This window comes from Mirounga angustirostris, unplaced genomic scaffold, assembly GCF_029215605.1.
Source record: "Mirounga angustirostris isolate CCGP_5_RB_7025 unplaced genomic scaffold, mMirAng1.0.hap1 SCAF_2, whole genome shotgun sequence".
Lineage (NCBI taxonomy): Eukaryota > Metazoa > Chordata > Mammalia > Carnivora > Phocidae > Mirounga > Mirounga angustirostris.
In genome coordinates, this window is record NW_026991710.1 from 117,671,229 (window position 1) to 117,688,608 (window position 17,380).

The following is a 17,380-nucleotide window of genomic DNA, read 5'->3' on the forward strand; positions in this document are numbered from 1 at the left end:
CCTTTACAGTAATTGATTTTAAAGATACATTCTCCAAGATGCATTGTGTTGAAATATTTAGCTTAGTATTTCTAAACAGTGTTAAGATTTGAGTAAAAAAATACTGGAACACAATTTAATAATAATAAATTTTAAAATCCTCTGTACTCCTCTAAGTGAAAAATAATTAAAATGAGTAAAGAATAATATTTACATTACTGTTAACCACTTAAGCTGTGAATTAACAAGGTGACCAGGATATTAAGTAGTCTCCTTATAAATAGCAAGTAGGCAATTAAATCCCATTATGCTATCATAATTTAATGAAGACATACACATATATATAGTTCATTATACAGTTCATGATGAAGTTGTACCATAATATAGTAAGGCTAAATATTTTATCGACAAATTTATTTAAGTACATTTACTAATTATTGCATATTTATTTACCTCTTAAGGGCCATTTGTATAACCCATAACCAGGATAAAGTCCTATGACTACTCTATGGTAAATACTGTACCTCATTAGCATTTGCTACCATTATCTTCACTCCCCAACCATCTGCAGCCCAGCGATCTGCTATTTCCTTTTCTGAACAGATAATAAAATTATCAAAGTAGATATCAGAGCTCATAGACCAAAGCTCTAAACCAAGAGCACGGAAAGAAGTCAGAAGAAATGGATGATCATCTTCAAAATAATCTGGATTAGGAATTTTTCGAGGACTCCAGATTCCCTGGAAAAAATAATAAAGAAAAAATAATTTAAAGACACTTTCAAATAAAATAATCCCATTATAAATGCTATTCAAGAAGTCATTGTTGTGGATGGAGCGCCTGCGTGGCTTAGTTAAGTGTCCAACTATTGATTTTGGCTCAACAGATCATGATCTCAGAGATGGGAGATGAGCTCCATGTTGGGCTCCATGCTGGGCGTGGAGCCTGCTTGAGATTCTCTCTCTCCTTCTCCCTCTGCCCCTTCCGTCTCTCTCTCTCTCAAAAAAAAAAAAAAGAAGAAATCATTGTTGTTGAATGAAATCAGCAGTACTAATTGGAGAAAAAAGAAAGCATTAACTGATATTAACTCATTAGCAAGTCACTGGAAATAAAAACTTGGTTCTTCTCATTCTGTACACAATGTTCCCTATGAATAAAACTGACTTTAAACTGCAAAAATAGGCAAAGTGAAAACCCAACACACACAGAAACTTGAGTAACTAAATTTCACAAGTAAGTGATACTATTTTAGACAAGTTTTTTTACATTTAGTAAAGTTATTCAAGGCAAGAAGTCATTAAAATTACACAAATCAGAGAGAGCACTGTATGGTAAATATGAAGCCATTCCTTTTATTTTTAAAAATTTTTTTTATAATGCACTTTATTTATTTGAGAGAGAGAGAGAGAGAGAGAACATGCACAAGTAGCAGGGAGGGGCAAAGGGAGAGGGCGAAGCAGACTCCTCACTGAGCAGGGAGCCCCATGCAGGGCTCAATACCAGGACCCTGAGATCATGACCTGAGCTGAAGGCAGAGGGGAAGCCACTCCTTTTAACATATACCCATGATGGGCATCAATTATCAGTCATGGCTGAACCTCAGAATAAAATTCAACATAAAAGTTCCATTAGATCTTAAATGATTAAACTCAATCAAATAAATAAAATTTGACAATATGATTACTCATTCATTCCTCCATCATATATGTCTATTCTGTACCAGGCACTATGCCAGATGCTAGGGACAGAGTGATGATCAAGAGAGACATGGTTCCTTGATTAAATTTAAAGTAATGAGGGAGACAGACATTCAACAAAGACGTTACCAAAATAAACACTCTGTGATAAATGCAATGAAAAAAAAAACTAAAGTAAACAATTGGAATACGTAACTGCATCCATATAATAAATATTAGAAAATGTCAATGAATAATTAGATAAAACTACAGGGTTAAATGGATAACCTAGAGATTTCTACCCAAAAATCTAGGTACACTCAAAAGATATCTAATTCATATTTTAAAAAATCCAAAGTTTAATAACACCAGAAAATAAGGAGCACATTAATTCAACACAGGAATTAATTACTAAAATGTACAATGTGAGGTCTCCTGATCAGAACTCATTTCTTATGTTTAATTCTAAAATAGAACTTGATTCCAGAGTGATCATCAATTACCAGGGAAAAATACAGTATTAAGTGTCTCATCTTTAGTTCTTAATATTATTCCCCCAGAAAATTACATAAAGAATACTTTACTATTTTTTTTAAAGTAAACTCTAGGCCCAACGTGGGGCTTGCACTCACAATGCAGAGATCAAAAGTTGCATACTCTATGGACTGAGCCAGCCAGGTGCCCCAAGAATACTTTACTTTTTAAATATAAATTAGTTGGAGTCCATTTTCTTTGACTTCTTACGATAGTTAATGCATACTATTACAAATCAAATTTCTAAAAGTTAACATAACATTATCAAAACTAGAACTATCACAGCACTTTAAACTTTACTATGCAGTTGTAAGAAGTGGTTATTACCTGGTAGTTAGGATTATCTATCATTGGAGGTCTCCACACTCCTTTGTATTTGGGGTTATCTATCAGGGGAGGTGTCCACTCACCACACCCAATTCGACATGCTGGATTAGAAATACGAGGCGCCTCCCATTCTCCATCCATGTCTTCATTCCTTAGGAAATTAGGAAAAAATTCAACATAAAAGTTCCACAGATGAAACTGTGTATCTACACATTTATAGTAACCTCAAGTATAGTAACCTCAAGTTTCTCCTGTCAGTCATATGAACTAGTAACAAAAAGCAAGAAATGTATGAAATTGACATGTGAGGATGAAGAATGTTTACCAGTCATCAGGTTTTTCAGCATTAGGATCTGGAATAAATTTTGGTTCATCATCAAGCCAGCCATCAGGTTTAATAACACTTAAATCTTCTATTTGGGCAGGTTCGCTTTCATCCCTGCAAATACAGTATTTTGTGCCAAGTATTAATTATTCAAAAGGTTTAAAAATGCATATGTTACAAAATTCAGAAGATACCAAAAGGCATCTCCTACCCTTCTGTCTTTGTGCCTACTAACTCCCCCATCTCTCATCCACCAAAATCTTCTGCTAACTTGTCACTTTCTTGTATATATTCCCTGTTGTGATCCATGCATACACACATATTTGTATATATTCTTTTTTTTAAACACAAAGGATAGATTTCTATACAGAGTATGTTCAACATCACTTTTGTTCACTTAAACACTCATTCATTCATCAACAAACACATATTGGAAGCCCACTATGTGCCAAGACAGCTTTATAAGCTGTTTTATATACAGTTATTAACAGTTGTACAGTTTTCTAATTTGTGGATATACCATAATTTATTTAACCCAATTACTGTTGAGGGACATTTAGTGTTTCCAAAAATGTACTATTACAAACAATGCTATAATGAATATCCTGGAATATATTAGGAACTAATACAAAATTATCTCTCTGTCAGCTATATGAATTAAAAATATTTTTTCCAGTTTCTCATGTACTTTTTGATATAGTTTATGGTAGGTGGGTTTTTTTCTGCCATATTCAAATAATTTATTTTCATGTAGTTGAAATTTATTGATAATTCTTTTATGATTCTTCAATTTTACATCATATTTGGAAATGTCTTCCCTATTCCAATATTATTTTTTTAACTCATCATATTTAAGTCTAGTAATTTTGTATTTTCATTAAAAAAATAACACTTAGAAAACAAATTCTTAAGTATATAAACATAATCATAGTAAGTACTGAATAGAACTTCATCTTTATAGAAAAGTAGAAATTTTAAACAAAAGGTTACATTAAGATTTTTCAAACAAACCTAAATAACAAAATAAACTCAAATAATCAACTCTCTATATGTAAAGACTTGTACTTGCCTGATATCAATGTCATCTGGAGTCTGTCTGAGCTCCAAGTAACTAGAGTTTAAAATTTAAGGGAACATTTCTTTTACCAGTTTATGAAACAAATTCTAACATGTATCACCAATCAGAGAGAGGTTATTATAAGCAGTTTATCTCATTTAAGGCCAAACTTATGTCTCAGCCTTACTCTTTTTGGGTAAACAAATATGAAACAATGTAAGAAAATCCACATGGAGAGATGTAGTCCTACCCTTTCTGAAAGTATGAATTCATTAAAGTTATGCATTAAGTGACTTTTTATTAATTTTTTTAAAAATCATACTGTTCTTCCTACCTTGTAAAACCTGCTTCCCTATCATACTATTTGCTTGAAAGCAAAGACATTTTTATTAGTAATCAGTATCTCTCTTTATCTACAAGAGAGTTAACAAGTAAACATCTTTGGTTATCCAGTACTACTTACTCTATTTCTGAGTAGGTAGTAACCCCAATGTTTACAAACAAGCAAGAACTTAAAGAAATAGGAGTAGACATTTTCCAAAATGAAGCAGAGAGAAAAAAATTGATTTTAAAAAATGAATTGATCCTAAGTGACCTGTGAAAAACTATAAAGCAGTTTAACATACATTTATGTGGTGTCCCCAAAAAAGAGATGGGAAGGAACATATATTCAAAGAAATAATGGCCAAATATTACCCAAATTTGATACAAACTACACAGCCACATCCCAAAAAGCTCAAAAGCAAGGCAAACACACACACACACACACACACACACAAATTCTCACACACACACACTCTCACACACACCCAAGGCACAACAAAACCAAATTGTTGAAAACAGTAACAATGAATCTTAAAACCAAACAGGAAAAAATTACATATTAGGTCAAGGAGTAAAAGGATGAGAATAACAACTGACATATCAGAAACGATATAAGCCTCAAGACAACTCAAGAAATGATTGTTTTAGGGGCGCCTGAGGGGCTCAGTCATTAGGCGTCTGCCTTCGGCTCAGGTCATGATCCCAGGGTCCTGGGATCGAGCCCCGCATCGGGCTCCCTGCTCACCGGGGAGCCTGCTTCTCCCTCTCCCACTCCCCCTGCTTGTGTTCCCTCTCTCGCTGTGTCTCTCTCTGTCAAATAAATAAATAAAATCTTTAAAAAAAAAACGATTTTTTTTTTTAAATAACTATCAACTTACAATTCAATGGTGAAAACATCCTTCAAAAATTAAGGTAAAATAAATTTTCAGATAATTAAAAGTTGAGAGGATTCAATGACAGCACACATGTACCACAATGTGTTAAGAGAAGTTTATCAGGAAGAGGGAAAACAACAGACAAAAATGTTTATCTACACAAGAGTATCAGAAACGCTAACTAAATAATAAATAAAAGAAATTTTCTCCTAATAACTGTCTGATTAAAAGACAGTGATGGAAGAATAAATATGTGTGGCCTTCATAGTACAGACAGAGGAAGTAAAGGTATGATAATGCATGAAGGATGGAAGGAGGAAAATATAAGACCCTTATAAGATTAACACAGACATAAAGAGGTATAATGACAGTAGACTGAAATAAGTTAGAGATGCATATTGTAAACCCTAGAGCAACACTAAAATAATAAACCACAGAGGAAAAGGTAGTATGCCAAAAGGAAAGAAAAAATAAAAGACTAAAAAATAAAATAACTCCATCTAAAAAAATTCAGGAAAAAATATTTTCAAGTACAGAATATATGGGACAAACAGAAAGCAAGTAGGAAGAAAACAAGTACAGTTTATATCCAACCATATTAATAATTACATTAAATGTAGATGGTTTAAAACACTCCACTTAAAAAACAAGACCACATATAAGTTGCCTACTGAAAAATCACTTTAAAAATAAAGCTATAGCTGTAATCATCAAGAAGAGTATGGTACTGGCACAAAAACAGACACAGAGATCAATGGAACAGAATAAAGAGCCCAGAAATGGACCCTCAACTCTACGGTCAACTAATTTTCAACAAAGCAGGAAAGAATGTCCAATGGAAAAAAGACAGTCTCTTCAACAAATGGTGTTGGGAAAATTGGACAGCCACACGCAGAAGAATAAAACTGGACCATTTCCTTACACCACACACAAAAATAAACTCAAAATGGATGAAAGACCTAAATGTGAGACAGGAGTCCATCAAAATCCTAGAGGAGAACACAGACAGCAACCTCTTCCACCTCAGCCGCAGCAACTTCTTCCTAGAAACATCGCCAAAGGCAAGGGAAGCAAGGGCAAAAATGAACTATTGGGACTTCATCAAGATAAAAAGCTTTTGCAAAGCAAAGGAAACAGTCAACAAAACCAAAAGACAACTGACAGAATGGGAGAAGATATTTGCAAATGACATATCAGATAAAGGGCCAGTATCCAAAATCTATAAAGAATTTGTCAAACTCAACACCCAAAGAACAAATCATCCAATCAAGAAATGAGCAGAAGACATGAACATTTTTCCAAAGAAGACATCCAAATGGCCCATGAAAAAGTGCTCAATATCGCTCAGCATCAGGGAAATCCCAATCAAAATCTCAATGAGATACCACCTCACACCAGTCAGAATGGCTAAAATTAACAAGTCAGGAAAACGACAGATGTTGGCGAGGATGCAGAGAAAGGGGAACCCTTCTACACTGTGGGTGGGGAATGCAAGCTGGTGCAGCCACTCTGGAAAACAGTATAGAGGTTCCTCAAAAAGTTGAAAATAGAGCTACCACACCACCCAGCAATTGCACTACTGGGTATTTACCCCAAAGATACAAATGTAGGGATCCGAAGGGGTACATGCACCCCAATGTTTATAGCAGCAGTGTCCACAATAGCCAAACTGTGGAAAGAGCCAAGATGTCCATCAACAGATGGATAAAGAAGATGTGGTATATATATACAAATATATATATACAATGGAATAGCCATCAAAAAACCCGAAATCTTGCCATTTGCAACAACGTGGATGGAACTAGAGGGTATTATGCTAAGCAAAATAAGGCAATCAGAGAAAGACATGTATCATATGATATCACTGATATGAGGAATTCTTAATCTCAGGAAACAAACTGAGGGTTGCTGGAGTGGTGGGGGGGTGGGAGGGATGGGGTGGCTGGGTGATAGACATTGGGGAGGGTACTGCTATGGTGAGCGCTGTGAATTGTGTAAGACTGATGAGTCACAGACTTGTACCTCTGAAACAAATAATACATTACATGTTAAAAAAAAAGATAGTAGGAAGGGAAAAATGAAGGAGGGGAAATCGGAGGGAGAGACGAACCATGAGAGACTATGGACTCTGAGAAACAAACTGAGGGTTCTAGAGGGGAGGGGGGTGGGGGGATGGGTTAGCCTGGTGATGGGTATTAAAGAGGGCATGTATTGAATGGAGCACTGGGTGTTATATGCAAACAATGAATCATGGAACACTACATCAAAAACTAATGATGTAATGTATAGTGATTAACATAACATAATAAAATAAAATTTAAAAAAATAAAGGCATATATAGGTTACAGGTAAACAATGGAAAATAATATTCAATGGAAACATGATTTAAAAGAAAGCAGGACTGTTGACTCAGTATGAGACTAAAGCAGATGTCAAGACAGAGTATTACAAGAGTTTATAAAGAAGGATATTATTCTATAATAATAAAGTGATTAGTTCCTCAAGAGGTCATGAAATACTGCAAAAAGATGTAGTAACAGATCTTCAAAATACACGAAGCAAAAACTAACAGAACTCAAAGGATATATAGACAAATCCATCACCATAGTTAAAGATTTTAATATTCTTCTCTCAGTAAGAAAACAGACTGAAAACCAGTAAATTATAGAAGCTTTCAACCACACTGATGTAATTGACATTTGCAAATTTTCTGACAATAGAATTAAAAATTGGGAGTCAAAATGCGAATTATATCTGGGAAATCCCAAATAAATGCTACCAAAGCAACACATGTAAAAACACACAGATCAAAGAAAAAATTACTAATGAAATTAGAAAACAGTATGAACTGAATGTTCTTTTAAATGATACATATTTGTGAAACATAGCTAAAGCAGTGTCTAGAGAAAATTTACAGCTACTTCTATCAGAAGAGATTTTCTAACTTAATAAATTAGGCCAAAAAAAAGAAGCAATAATTTGCTTCAAAGTAAGAAGAAGAAAGTAAATAGCAAAATTTTAAAAAGGTCAATAGAGGGGAAAAACTAAAACAAAAGCCAGTTCTTCAAAAAGATCAATAAAATTGATAAACCTCAGGGCCCCTGGGTGGCTCATTTGGTTAAGCATCTGCCTTCGGCTCACGTCATGATCCCGGGGTCCTGGGATCGAGTCCTGCATTGGGCTCCCTGCTCTGCGGGGAGCCTGCTTCTCCCTCTCCCTCTACTGCTCCTCCTGCTTGTGCTCTCTTGCTGGCTCTCCCTCTCTCTCAAATAAATAAATAAAATCTTTAAAAAAATTTTTTTAAATTGATAAACCTCTAGTTAGACACATCAAGAAAAAACACAAATTACCATATTAGAAATGAGTCATCAGTACACATCATTACAGACATTAATGATGACAAGAGGTGTTGAAACAATTAGACATCCATATTTTTAAAAAATGATCTTGTTTTAGATCTCACACTACATACAATTAACTTAGAACAGAGTTTTAGTCAAAATTATTTGTCTAGAAAAAAGCGCAAATATTTGTGACATTCATTTGGGCAAAGATTTCTTAGGTAAGACACTAAAATCATGAATCATCAAAGACAAATACTGACAAACTGAACTCCATAAAAATTTAAAACTCTGTTCTCTGTTAAGAAAATCAGGACAGGGGCGCCTGGGTGGCTCAGTCGTTAAGCGTCTGCCTTCAGCTCGGGTCATGATCCCAGGGTCCTGGGATCGAGCCCCACATCGGGCTCCCTGCTCAGGGGGAACCTGCTTCTCCCTCTTCCACCCCCCCGGCTTATATTCCCTGTCTCGCTGTCTGTCAAATAAATAAATAAAATATTAAAAAAAAAAGAAAATTAGGACAATCCTCAGAGTGAGAGGAAATATCTGCATGATGCATATCTGTATTAATTGACTATTGCTGCATAACCCCAAAATTTAGGAGCTTAAAATAATGTTTACTACTGTAGTTTCTGAATCTGCATCCCTTACTGGGTGCTCTGCTCAGGGTCTCTGACAGGTTGGAATCAAAGAACGGGCCAGGACTGCAGTCATCTCGGATTGAGGCAGGCAGCTTCTGAAATAGTTTCCCGTGACTCCTGCCTCCTGGTACTCATACCCATGGGTGCTCCCCTCTCCTTGAGTGTGGGTCGGACCTAAGAACTTACTACTAATGAACAGAAAGTACTGATGGGATGTTACTTCCAAGATTAAGTTATAAAAGACCATATATTAATTTCCTGAGGTGCTGTAACAAAGTACCACAAACTACAGCCTTAAAATGACAGAACTCTGGAGACTAGAAGTCAAAGTTTTGAAAGGGCTGTGTTCTCTCTGAAGGTTCTAGGGGCAGTTTGCTTCTTAGCTTCTAGTGGTGCTGCCAATACTCGGCATCCCCTGGCTTATAGATGCATCACTTCAATTTCTGCCTGAGTTGTCACATGGTGTTCTCCCTGTGTGTATCTGTCCAAATTTCTCTCTTCTTCTAAGAACACCACTCACATTGGATCCTAATTCAGTTATGACCTCATCTTAATTTGATTACATCTGTAAAGACCCTAATTCCAAATAAAGTCATAATCATAGGTTCTGGGTAGATATGGATTTGTGGAGGACACTGTTAATGCAGTAAGGACTGTGACGTCCATCTTCTCTGCACTCTCTCTTCCCTCACTTTCACTTCCTTGAAGAGAGCTACTATATTGTGAGCTACTCTATGGAGAGTAGATTGCAAGGAACCAAGAGAGGACTCTGGCCAACATCCAGCAAGGAATTGAGGCTCTTGGTCCAACAATGACAATTCAGTCCTCTGAGAAACGGAACCCTGCCAAAACCCACTTCAGTGGGATTGAAAGTGGATCCACTCCCGGTTGAGCCTTTAGATGACTACAGTCTCAGCTGACATCTTAATTGCAGCCTGTGAGAAACCCAGAGCCAGAAGACCCAGCTAATCTGTTCTCAGATTCCTGAATCACAGAAACTGTGAGATAATGTTTTAAGCTGCTAGGTTTTGGGATAATTTGTTACACAGCAATAGATAACTAATATAATATCTGTATCCAGAATATAAAGAGCTTCCATAACTCAACATAAAAAATAACCCAATTAAAACAAAAAAGTTGAAAAAATACTTGATCAAAGAAATGATATGAATGGGAAGTGAGTGAAAAGTTGCTCGACATAATTAGTTATCAGGGAAATGCAAATCAAAATGACATTAGAGATCACTACAAACCTTTTAGAATACCCAAAGAAAAACAAAAACAAAAAAACAGTATCAAGAGATCAAAAAGGGACTCAGTCACTGGGCAGGTCAGCCTTTGGCTCAGGTCATGATCCCAGGGTCCTGGGATCGAGCCCCACATCGGCCTCCTTGCTCAGCAGGAAACCTGCTTCTCCCTCTCCCTCTGCCTGCCACTCCCCCTGCTTGTTCTCTCTCTGTCAAATAAATAAATAAAATCTTAAAAAAAAAAGATCAAAAGGTACAAACTCTAGTTATAAAATAAATAAGTTCTGGGGATGTGATGTAGAGCATGGTGACTACAGTTAATAATACTGTATTGTATATTTGAAAGCTGCTAAGAGAGTAGGCCTTAAAAGTTCCCATCACACACATGCACACACACACAAATTTGTAACTGTGTGGTAATGGATGTCAATTATACTTAATGTGCTAATCATTTTGCAATTAACACACACATCAAGTCATTATGTTGTACACCTAAACCAATACAATGTTATATGTCAATTACATCTCAATAAAAAGATAATACCAAATGCCATAAATGTATAAGATCTATAACTCTTACTTAATATTAGTGTGAATGCAAAATGGTATAGCCCTTTGGAAAAGTTTGACAGTTTCTTAGAAATTTAAACATATACTGACTATATAATCTGGCAATCCCACTCCTAGGTATTTACCCAAGAAAAAGGAAAAATTATGTTCACACAAAGCCCTGTCCACAAGTGTTTATAAACACTTTATTCATAATTGCCCCAAACTGGAAACAACCAGAATCTCCATCAATGTGTGACTAGATAAACAAATTATGATGAATCCCTATAAATCCCTAAAATAAAACTAACCACTTATATAAACAAAAATATGGATGAATTTCAAAAAGTATTATTTAAGTGAAAGAAACCAGAAACAAAAGCTGTATACCATATGATTCCATTTTATATGATATTCTGGAAAAGGCAAAGCTCTAAAAGACAGATATCAAATCAGTGGTTGCAGGGCGTAAGGGTGGGAGGAAGTGATTATAAAGGATATGAGGAACCTTTTTGGGATGACAGAAATATTCCATATAATGATTGTGGTAATAGTTATATCATTGTGTATGTCTGTCTGTCAATACCACAGAACTGTATATCTAAAATAAATGAATTCACCTTTATGAAAATTACACTTTGATAAATCTGACAGAAAACATGCAATGAAAATCCAGCAAATATAAAAAGGACAATATTTGCTGACCAGGTGGACTGCAAGGTTAGTCTAATATTGAAAATCAATCAATATAATACACCATACTAAAAAAATAAGAGACAAAACCCACATGGTCATCAACAGATGCACAAAAGTACTTTACAAAATCCAGCACCCAATCTTGGAAAAAAACAAAACTCTTAGTAAACTAAGAACAGAACTTTAAAAAATCATACTTAGTGGGGCACCTGGGTGGCTCAGTTGGTTAAACATCCAACTCTGGATTTTGGCTCAGGTCATGATCTCAGGGTTGTGAGATCCATGCTGGGTGTGGAGCCTGCTTAAGATTCTCTCTCTCCCTCTCCCTCTGCCCCTCCCCAGCCCTCTAAAAAATAAAGAAATAAAAAACAAAATTATACTTAGTATTTATGCCTTCGTGTAGTACCCCTCCCAAATGTACCAGACAAGGTTAGACTATGTGACAGAATACAGCTGAAGTGCTGACCGGTCACTTCTGAGATTAGGCTACAAAAGGTGTTACAATTTCTGTGGGTGTGCTCTCTCCCCCGCTGTGGTCACTCCCTCTGGTGGAGCCATCCACCATGCCATGACCGCACATAAGGACAGGCCCAAGTGGCAAGGCACTGAAACTTCCTGACAACAGCCACATAAGCCAGTTATAAAGTGAAGCAGATGCTCACTTTATAGCCAGGGTCAAACCTTCAGATGAATGCCCGACTCCAACCACAGGAGAGAGCCTGAGCCAGAACCAGTCAGCTAGCCACTCTGTTTCCTGCTCACCTAGGAACCAGGTGAGTTAGGACGAGCTAACAGGTATCTCTCATCTGAACTCAAAGCTATGGGAACTCGGGAACTGAATACATTTCTTTTAAGGAAAACACTCATAATCCTATAGAATGAAAACAACACAAATACTCAGCTAAGCAATCTAATATGAGTGAATCCTATATCATTTTATAAGATGTTGAACATATGGCTATATTTAGAAAAGACTAAATATATAAAATATGCACACACATACATGATAAAGATCAAACTAGGAATTAAAATTCAAGTTTTGGTGTTTTAGATTCATGGAATTCCCCCCACAACACACACACACAGAGCACCAGACATAAAAAAAATATTGAGGGCGCCTGGGTGGCTCAGTTGGTTAAGCGACGGCCTTCGGCTCAGGTCATGATCCTGGAGTCCCAGGATCGAGTCCCGCATCGGGGTCCCTGCTCGGCAGGGAGTCTGCTTCTCCCTCTGACCCTCCTCCCTCTCATGCTCTCTGTCTCTCATTCTCTCTCTCTCAAATAAATAAATAAAATCTTTAAAAAAAAATATTGAAAAAGGCAAGAAAATTAAAATATTAATTAAAATGAAAATTAAGATAATTAAAAGGCAAGGATATACAAAATCTATTTTGTTTGTTTTTGGGGGGGGGTAAAGAGAGAGGTAGAGACAGAATCTTAAGCAGACTCCATACCCAGAGCAGAGCTGGACGTGGGGCTCAATCTCACAAGCCTGAGATCACAACCCAAGCCAGAATCTAGATTCGGAAGCTTAACCAACTGAGCCACCCAGGTGCCCCTATAAAATCTATTTTGGGTAAGTATTTCACCCAAAATAGTCAAAATAAGTAATTTTAATGTTTAAAAGACTATGCTTTACTGGTTGTAAACTTCGCTTATATGGAATATCTCATTACTGAATTACACCAACTAATATTTTGCTACTGAATTCTTCACTTACCAGTCTTCGGGTTTGACAGCAGAAGGATCTGGGATTTTTGCTCTTTCATCCCATTCATCAGGCTTTTTATCACTGGGATCTTCAATTTCTTTGGGAGGATTAATAGGAGGAACCACATCTTCTAATAGGCTTCCTTGGTTTACAACTATTTGATCAATTAATACTTCAAATGTGTCATCTGGATTCATCACTAAAGACCAATTTAAATATATTACACTTATCATAATGACTGACATTTTAAAAGATAATCTTCTAAATAAGAAAACTACCCTAAATTTCACGGGTAAATTTTTTTCTCAACCAGAAATCGAGGAATTATAATGTATTAAATCAAAATATGCTAAGATCACTAGGTATAATGTTTTCTAAAACCAAATATAAAATTTTGTCTTAAGTAATCATAATTTAATGAAAAGCTCCATTACTTCTGAAATAAAGAATATCCAGTAGCTAACTCAGTTTTGGACTCTCACAACCAGTCAGCTTCACTTTTTTATAATTACAGAATGCAATCCAATCTTCTTCAGTATTTCAAAATACTTTTTTGAAACTATCTCAAACTTCAAAAGTTGCAAATGCACAATAAAGGACTTTTTTCATGAACCACTTGAGAGTAAGTTACTGACTTCACACACATCATCCCTGTATGTTTTAATGTCTATTTCCTACAAACAAGGACATTCCCTTACATAACCCCAATCTAGTCACCAAAATCAGGAAATTCACATTGATACATGACTACCATTTCCTAGAAAATTTTAAAGTTCATTGGCATTTCAAATTCAATGATTCATACACTGCTGTGTAAAATATCTTAAGGTTGATCGGAAATATTCAAGCTTACACTTGTCTGTTTGGAGGTGACTTCTAGCTCTCTAAAAGTTCCCAAGTCAAGTGTCATATTGAACCCCCTTTTCCATTGTAATGACAAAACAAAAGTTCTCTCCTCCTTCTGTAAACTTGGGGGTAGTGGGTAAAGTGGGTAAACTTTATATCTTTGGAAAGAATGGTAAATGAAAATAGCTGCCTAACATTTGCTTTCAGTAAGCTACAAAGTAGGAGCTGTCAACGAATGTAAGGATCATCCCAACTTAGTAAGCGGTCTACCACTTTCTGAAGAAACAGTTCTGAAGCAAGAACAATCTCCAGAGGTTTCAGTCACAACAATACCAAGTTACTTACATCAAAATCAAATACTACAATTTATATACAAATCAAATAACACAAACACTCAATGTTTTCTCTCTTCTCTTTTCCTTCAATATTTCCTCTTCTATTACAGCTGAGATTATAAAACTATACTACTACACAAAGGAAAAAGTCAAGATTTAAGCAGAGTAAGATCTTAAATGTAAAAAAAAAAGTACTAGATTCTTCCTGATTCAAAAAAGGCATTTCTCAAGAAAAATCTTGAAAAGAATGTGCTGAATAAATTTAGCAACTGAAATTTTTTAAAATTACAGTTAAAACAAAAAAAGCATGTGACAAATACTCATATGTGAAAAGACATCTTTGTCTAAAACTATACTAAATATTTTAAATGAATTTACAGTAAAAAGCATTGGATTATAAAGCCTTTTAAGATACTCTGTGAGGTTCTTAGAACAACTACAAAATGATGTTATAAAAATATAACAGTGGTACAGAAAATTTTTTAAAAAGTCATTCAATAATCCTAGTACAACAAAGTTTTTGTGTGTAGTAGTAAGAAAGCAAATGTTTGTAAGTTGGACTTGAATTTCAATTCTAGTCCTACCAGTTCCTTTTTTTTCCTAGAGCAAGTTACTTAACCTAAGTTAAGGTAAAGTTGAGAGAACCTGCTCACCTCACATGATGGTTCTAAACAAAGTACCTAGCACAGAGCACGGCATGCATTAGGCGACTAATGAAAATTAGTTTTCTTTTTCTAATCTATTTGCATAATTTGTCTAATGGCCACCATGAGGATGCTCCTCCACTTTGAATCTCATTTTCTTTTGACATTTTAATATTATAAACATTCTCCCCTGTTGCTAAACACTTCCATGGTTATCATTTTTGTATTGTATATAAAATTCCTACTCTAACATTCGGGTGGCTTTAAATTTACAGTATATTTTCACACATAGCTCATTTTATTTCTTCTGGGTTATTTTCTTTGAATAAATTCTTGAAAATGGAATTGTGGTTTCAAAACACATAAACTTAGGGTCTTTGATATATCACACCAAGTTGCTTTTCACCAAGTTTGTACAAAGACTAATGAAATTCATTTGTCCTGTTCTAGTTATAATTTCTCATTATCTCTACAGTTTATGTTCCCCCAAACATCCAGTTCTATTTTCCAGTTTCAAAAAAAGCTCTTTACTGTCAATGCTGACATTAAAAATAAAATTGGTCACTGCCTTGGCAGACATGAATGTTTCAGCAACTGCAGTCTTTGGAAAGGAAACTGAAATATCTTAGTCCTGGATAGAGTTGTCCTGTCAGGTTCTGACAGGCTACGATTTTAAATAATCATGGACACAGCAAAGCTCCAGAACCTTACACGCTTGGGGAGAGGAGAAACAATCCCTTGTAATGTTTCTCCCACTCATTGTCTATGGAAACTCCTATTTACTAAAGTAAAGCTAAATATGTTAATAAAGTGGTTGTTCAATACTTTCTCTTCCGAAGTTTAAATACATGCCACAACTCCCATGAGGTAGGATCTAACAATAATCACAACAGTCTGTAAGGCCCAAGCTTCTGAGCTGTGCATCAAGGACTTCTTACTCTTTTATCTTCTTTTCCAGTTTCTTGTTCTTCCAGCACCACTAACGTCACAGCACCTCAAATATCCTTCTCCTATTTTCCATGTTCCAGCCACACTTCAAGACTAATTAATATATAATCTTCTTCACTAAGTTTTCTCTCAGTCTCCACACTGGAAGTAATACTGCTTTTGAACTCTTACCTCATCTGCACCCCTCATATGGCACTTTACTCTCTACCTGCACTATATGCATTATAATTATCCTGAAAAGGTAAGTTCCTTAAGGGTAGGATCCATGTTTGTTTCTCCCAAAGCACCTGCCATGAAAATATGAGTAGTCAGTGAATATTTTTGAATTTATGAATCAATTAAAAGGATATACCAAGGGTATAAAGATGAGTCTTCCTGTCTGTAAAGAACTTTTTAAGGTCTACATCTGGAGGTTTGGCATGTTTCTCTTCAAAAACTCCAGTTTTAGGATGCTTATGTCTGAAGATAAAATGAAGTTTATAATCTTCTCCACATTTATCTGGTCCAAACATAATGGTATAGGATGTTTTATCATAAAAGTTTTCCTTCAAAGAGAGATGTGTTGGGATTAGTCCAGAATTAGAGTATTTGATGAATTTTTCTATTCTATCCAATTGCGTAGAGGTTATAAAAATGTATTAAATGCTAAATCACCAAAGAATTATTTGACACAAGTGACAATAAAAGATGTAGAAAAAAGACAATTTTTCTTTCAAAAATAGATTTTTAAAAAATGCACATACTACGTCCTTCCTGAAGATGTAGGAGAGAAGCTGAAACCACCCTACCAACATCATGATAAGCTTTAATTACTTTATGTAAATCTGAACTATTAATATTTTGTTAAGAAAATTAAGCACAGAGAAAAGCATACTTACGACTTCAAGACTACAATGATTACCATTACTATTATTCAAGAAGACACCAGAGAATAACCTTCCTGAGCACAGAGTAAAGAGAGATTCAGACACAAACACAGACACAGAGACATGCTCCCTGTTTTACTACTAGTAATTTCTCTTTATTTGGCATGGCCTGTTAGCTAAAAGCATGGGTCTGTTGTCAGATCCCGGGGTTCAAATCCTACCACTGCCCTTAACCAGCTGTATGTGGCCCTGAGTAAACTTCTTAGCCTTGATGTACTCCTGAATGTTTCATTACCTTTCAAATATGGAAATAATAATAGTACCTACCTTATAAGGGTTCTCTGAGGATTAACTGAGTTAATCAGATAAAGTGCTGAGAAAAATACCTAGCATTTAACTTTATTGTATCATTATACTTCTGAGTGATGGTCATCTTACGATGATACCCAAAACAAGAGCTCCA

At 35.5% G+C, this 17,380-nt stretch overlaps 1 protein-coding gene across 2 annotated transcripts in view; it reads right to left on the reverse strand.

The window, feature by feature from the left end:
- Positions 1-17,380, reverse strand: part of CLGN (calmegin) — a 59,086-nt gene that overhangs the window by 10,196 nt on the left and 31,510 nt on the right. For both annotated transcript variants that reach the window (XM_045880410.3, XM_045880409.3), the window contains exons 7-11: positions 16,404-16,596; positions 13,288-13,477; positions 2,842-2,955; positions 2,517-2,667; positions 504-719 (exon numbers count right to left, since the gene is read on the reverse strand). In XM_045880410.3, coding sequence (XP_045736366.1) covers positions 504-719; positions 2,517-2,667; positions 2,842-2,955; positions 13,288-13,477; positions 16,404-16,596 — 864 coding nt within the window. The remainder of the gene's footprint in view (positions 1-503; positions 720-2,516; positions 2,668-2,841; positions 2,956-13,287; positions 13,478-16,403; positions 16,597-17,380) is intronic.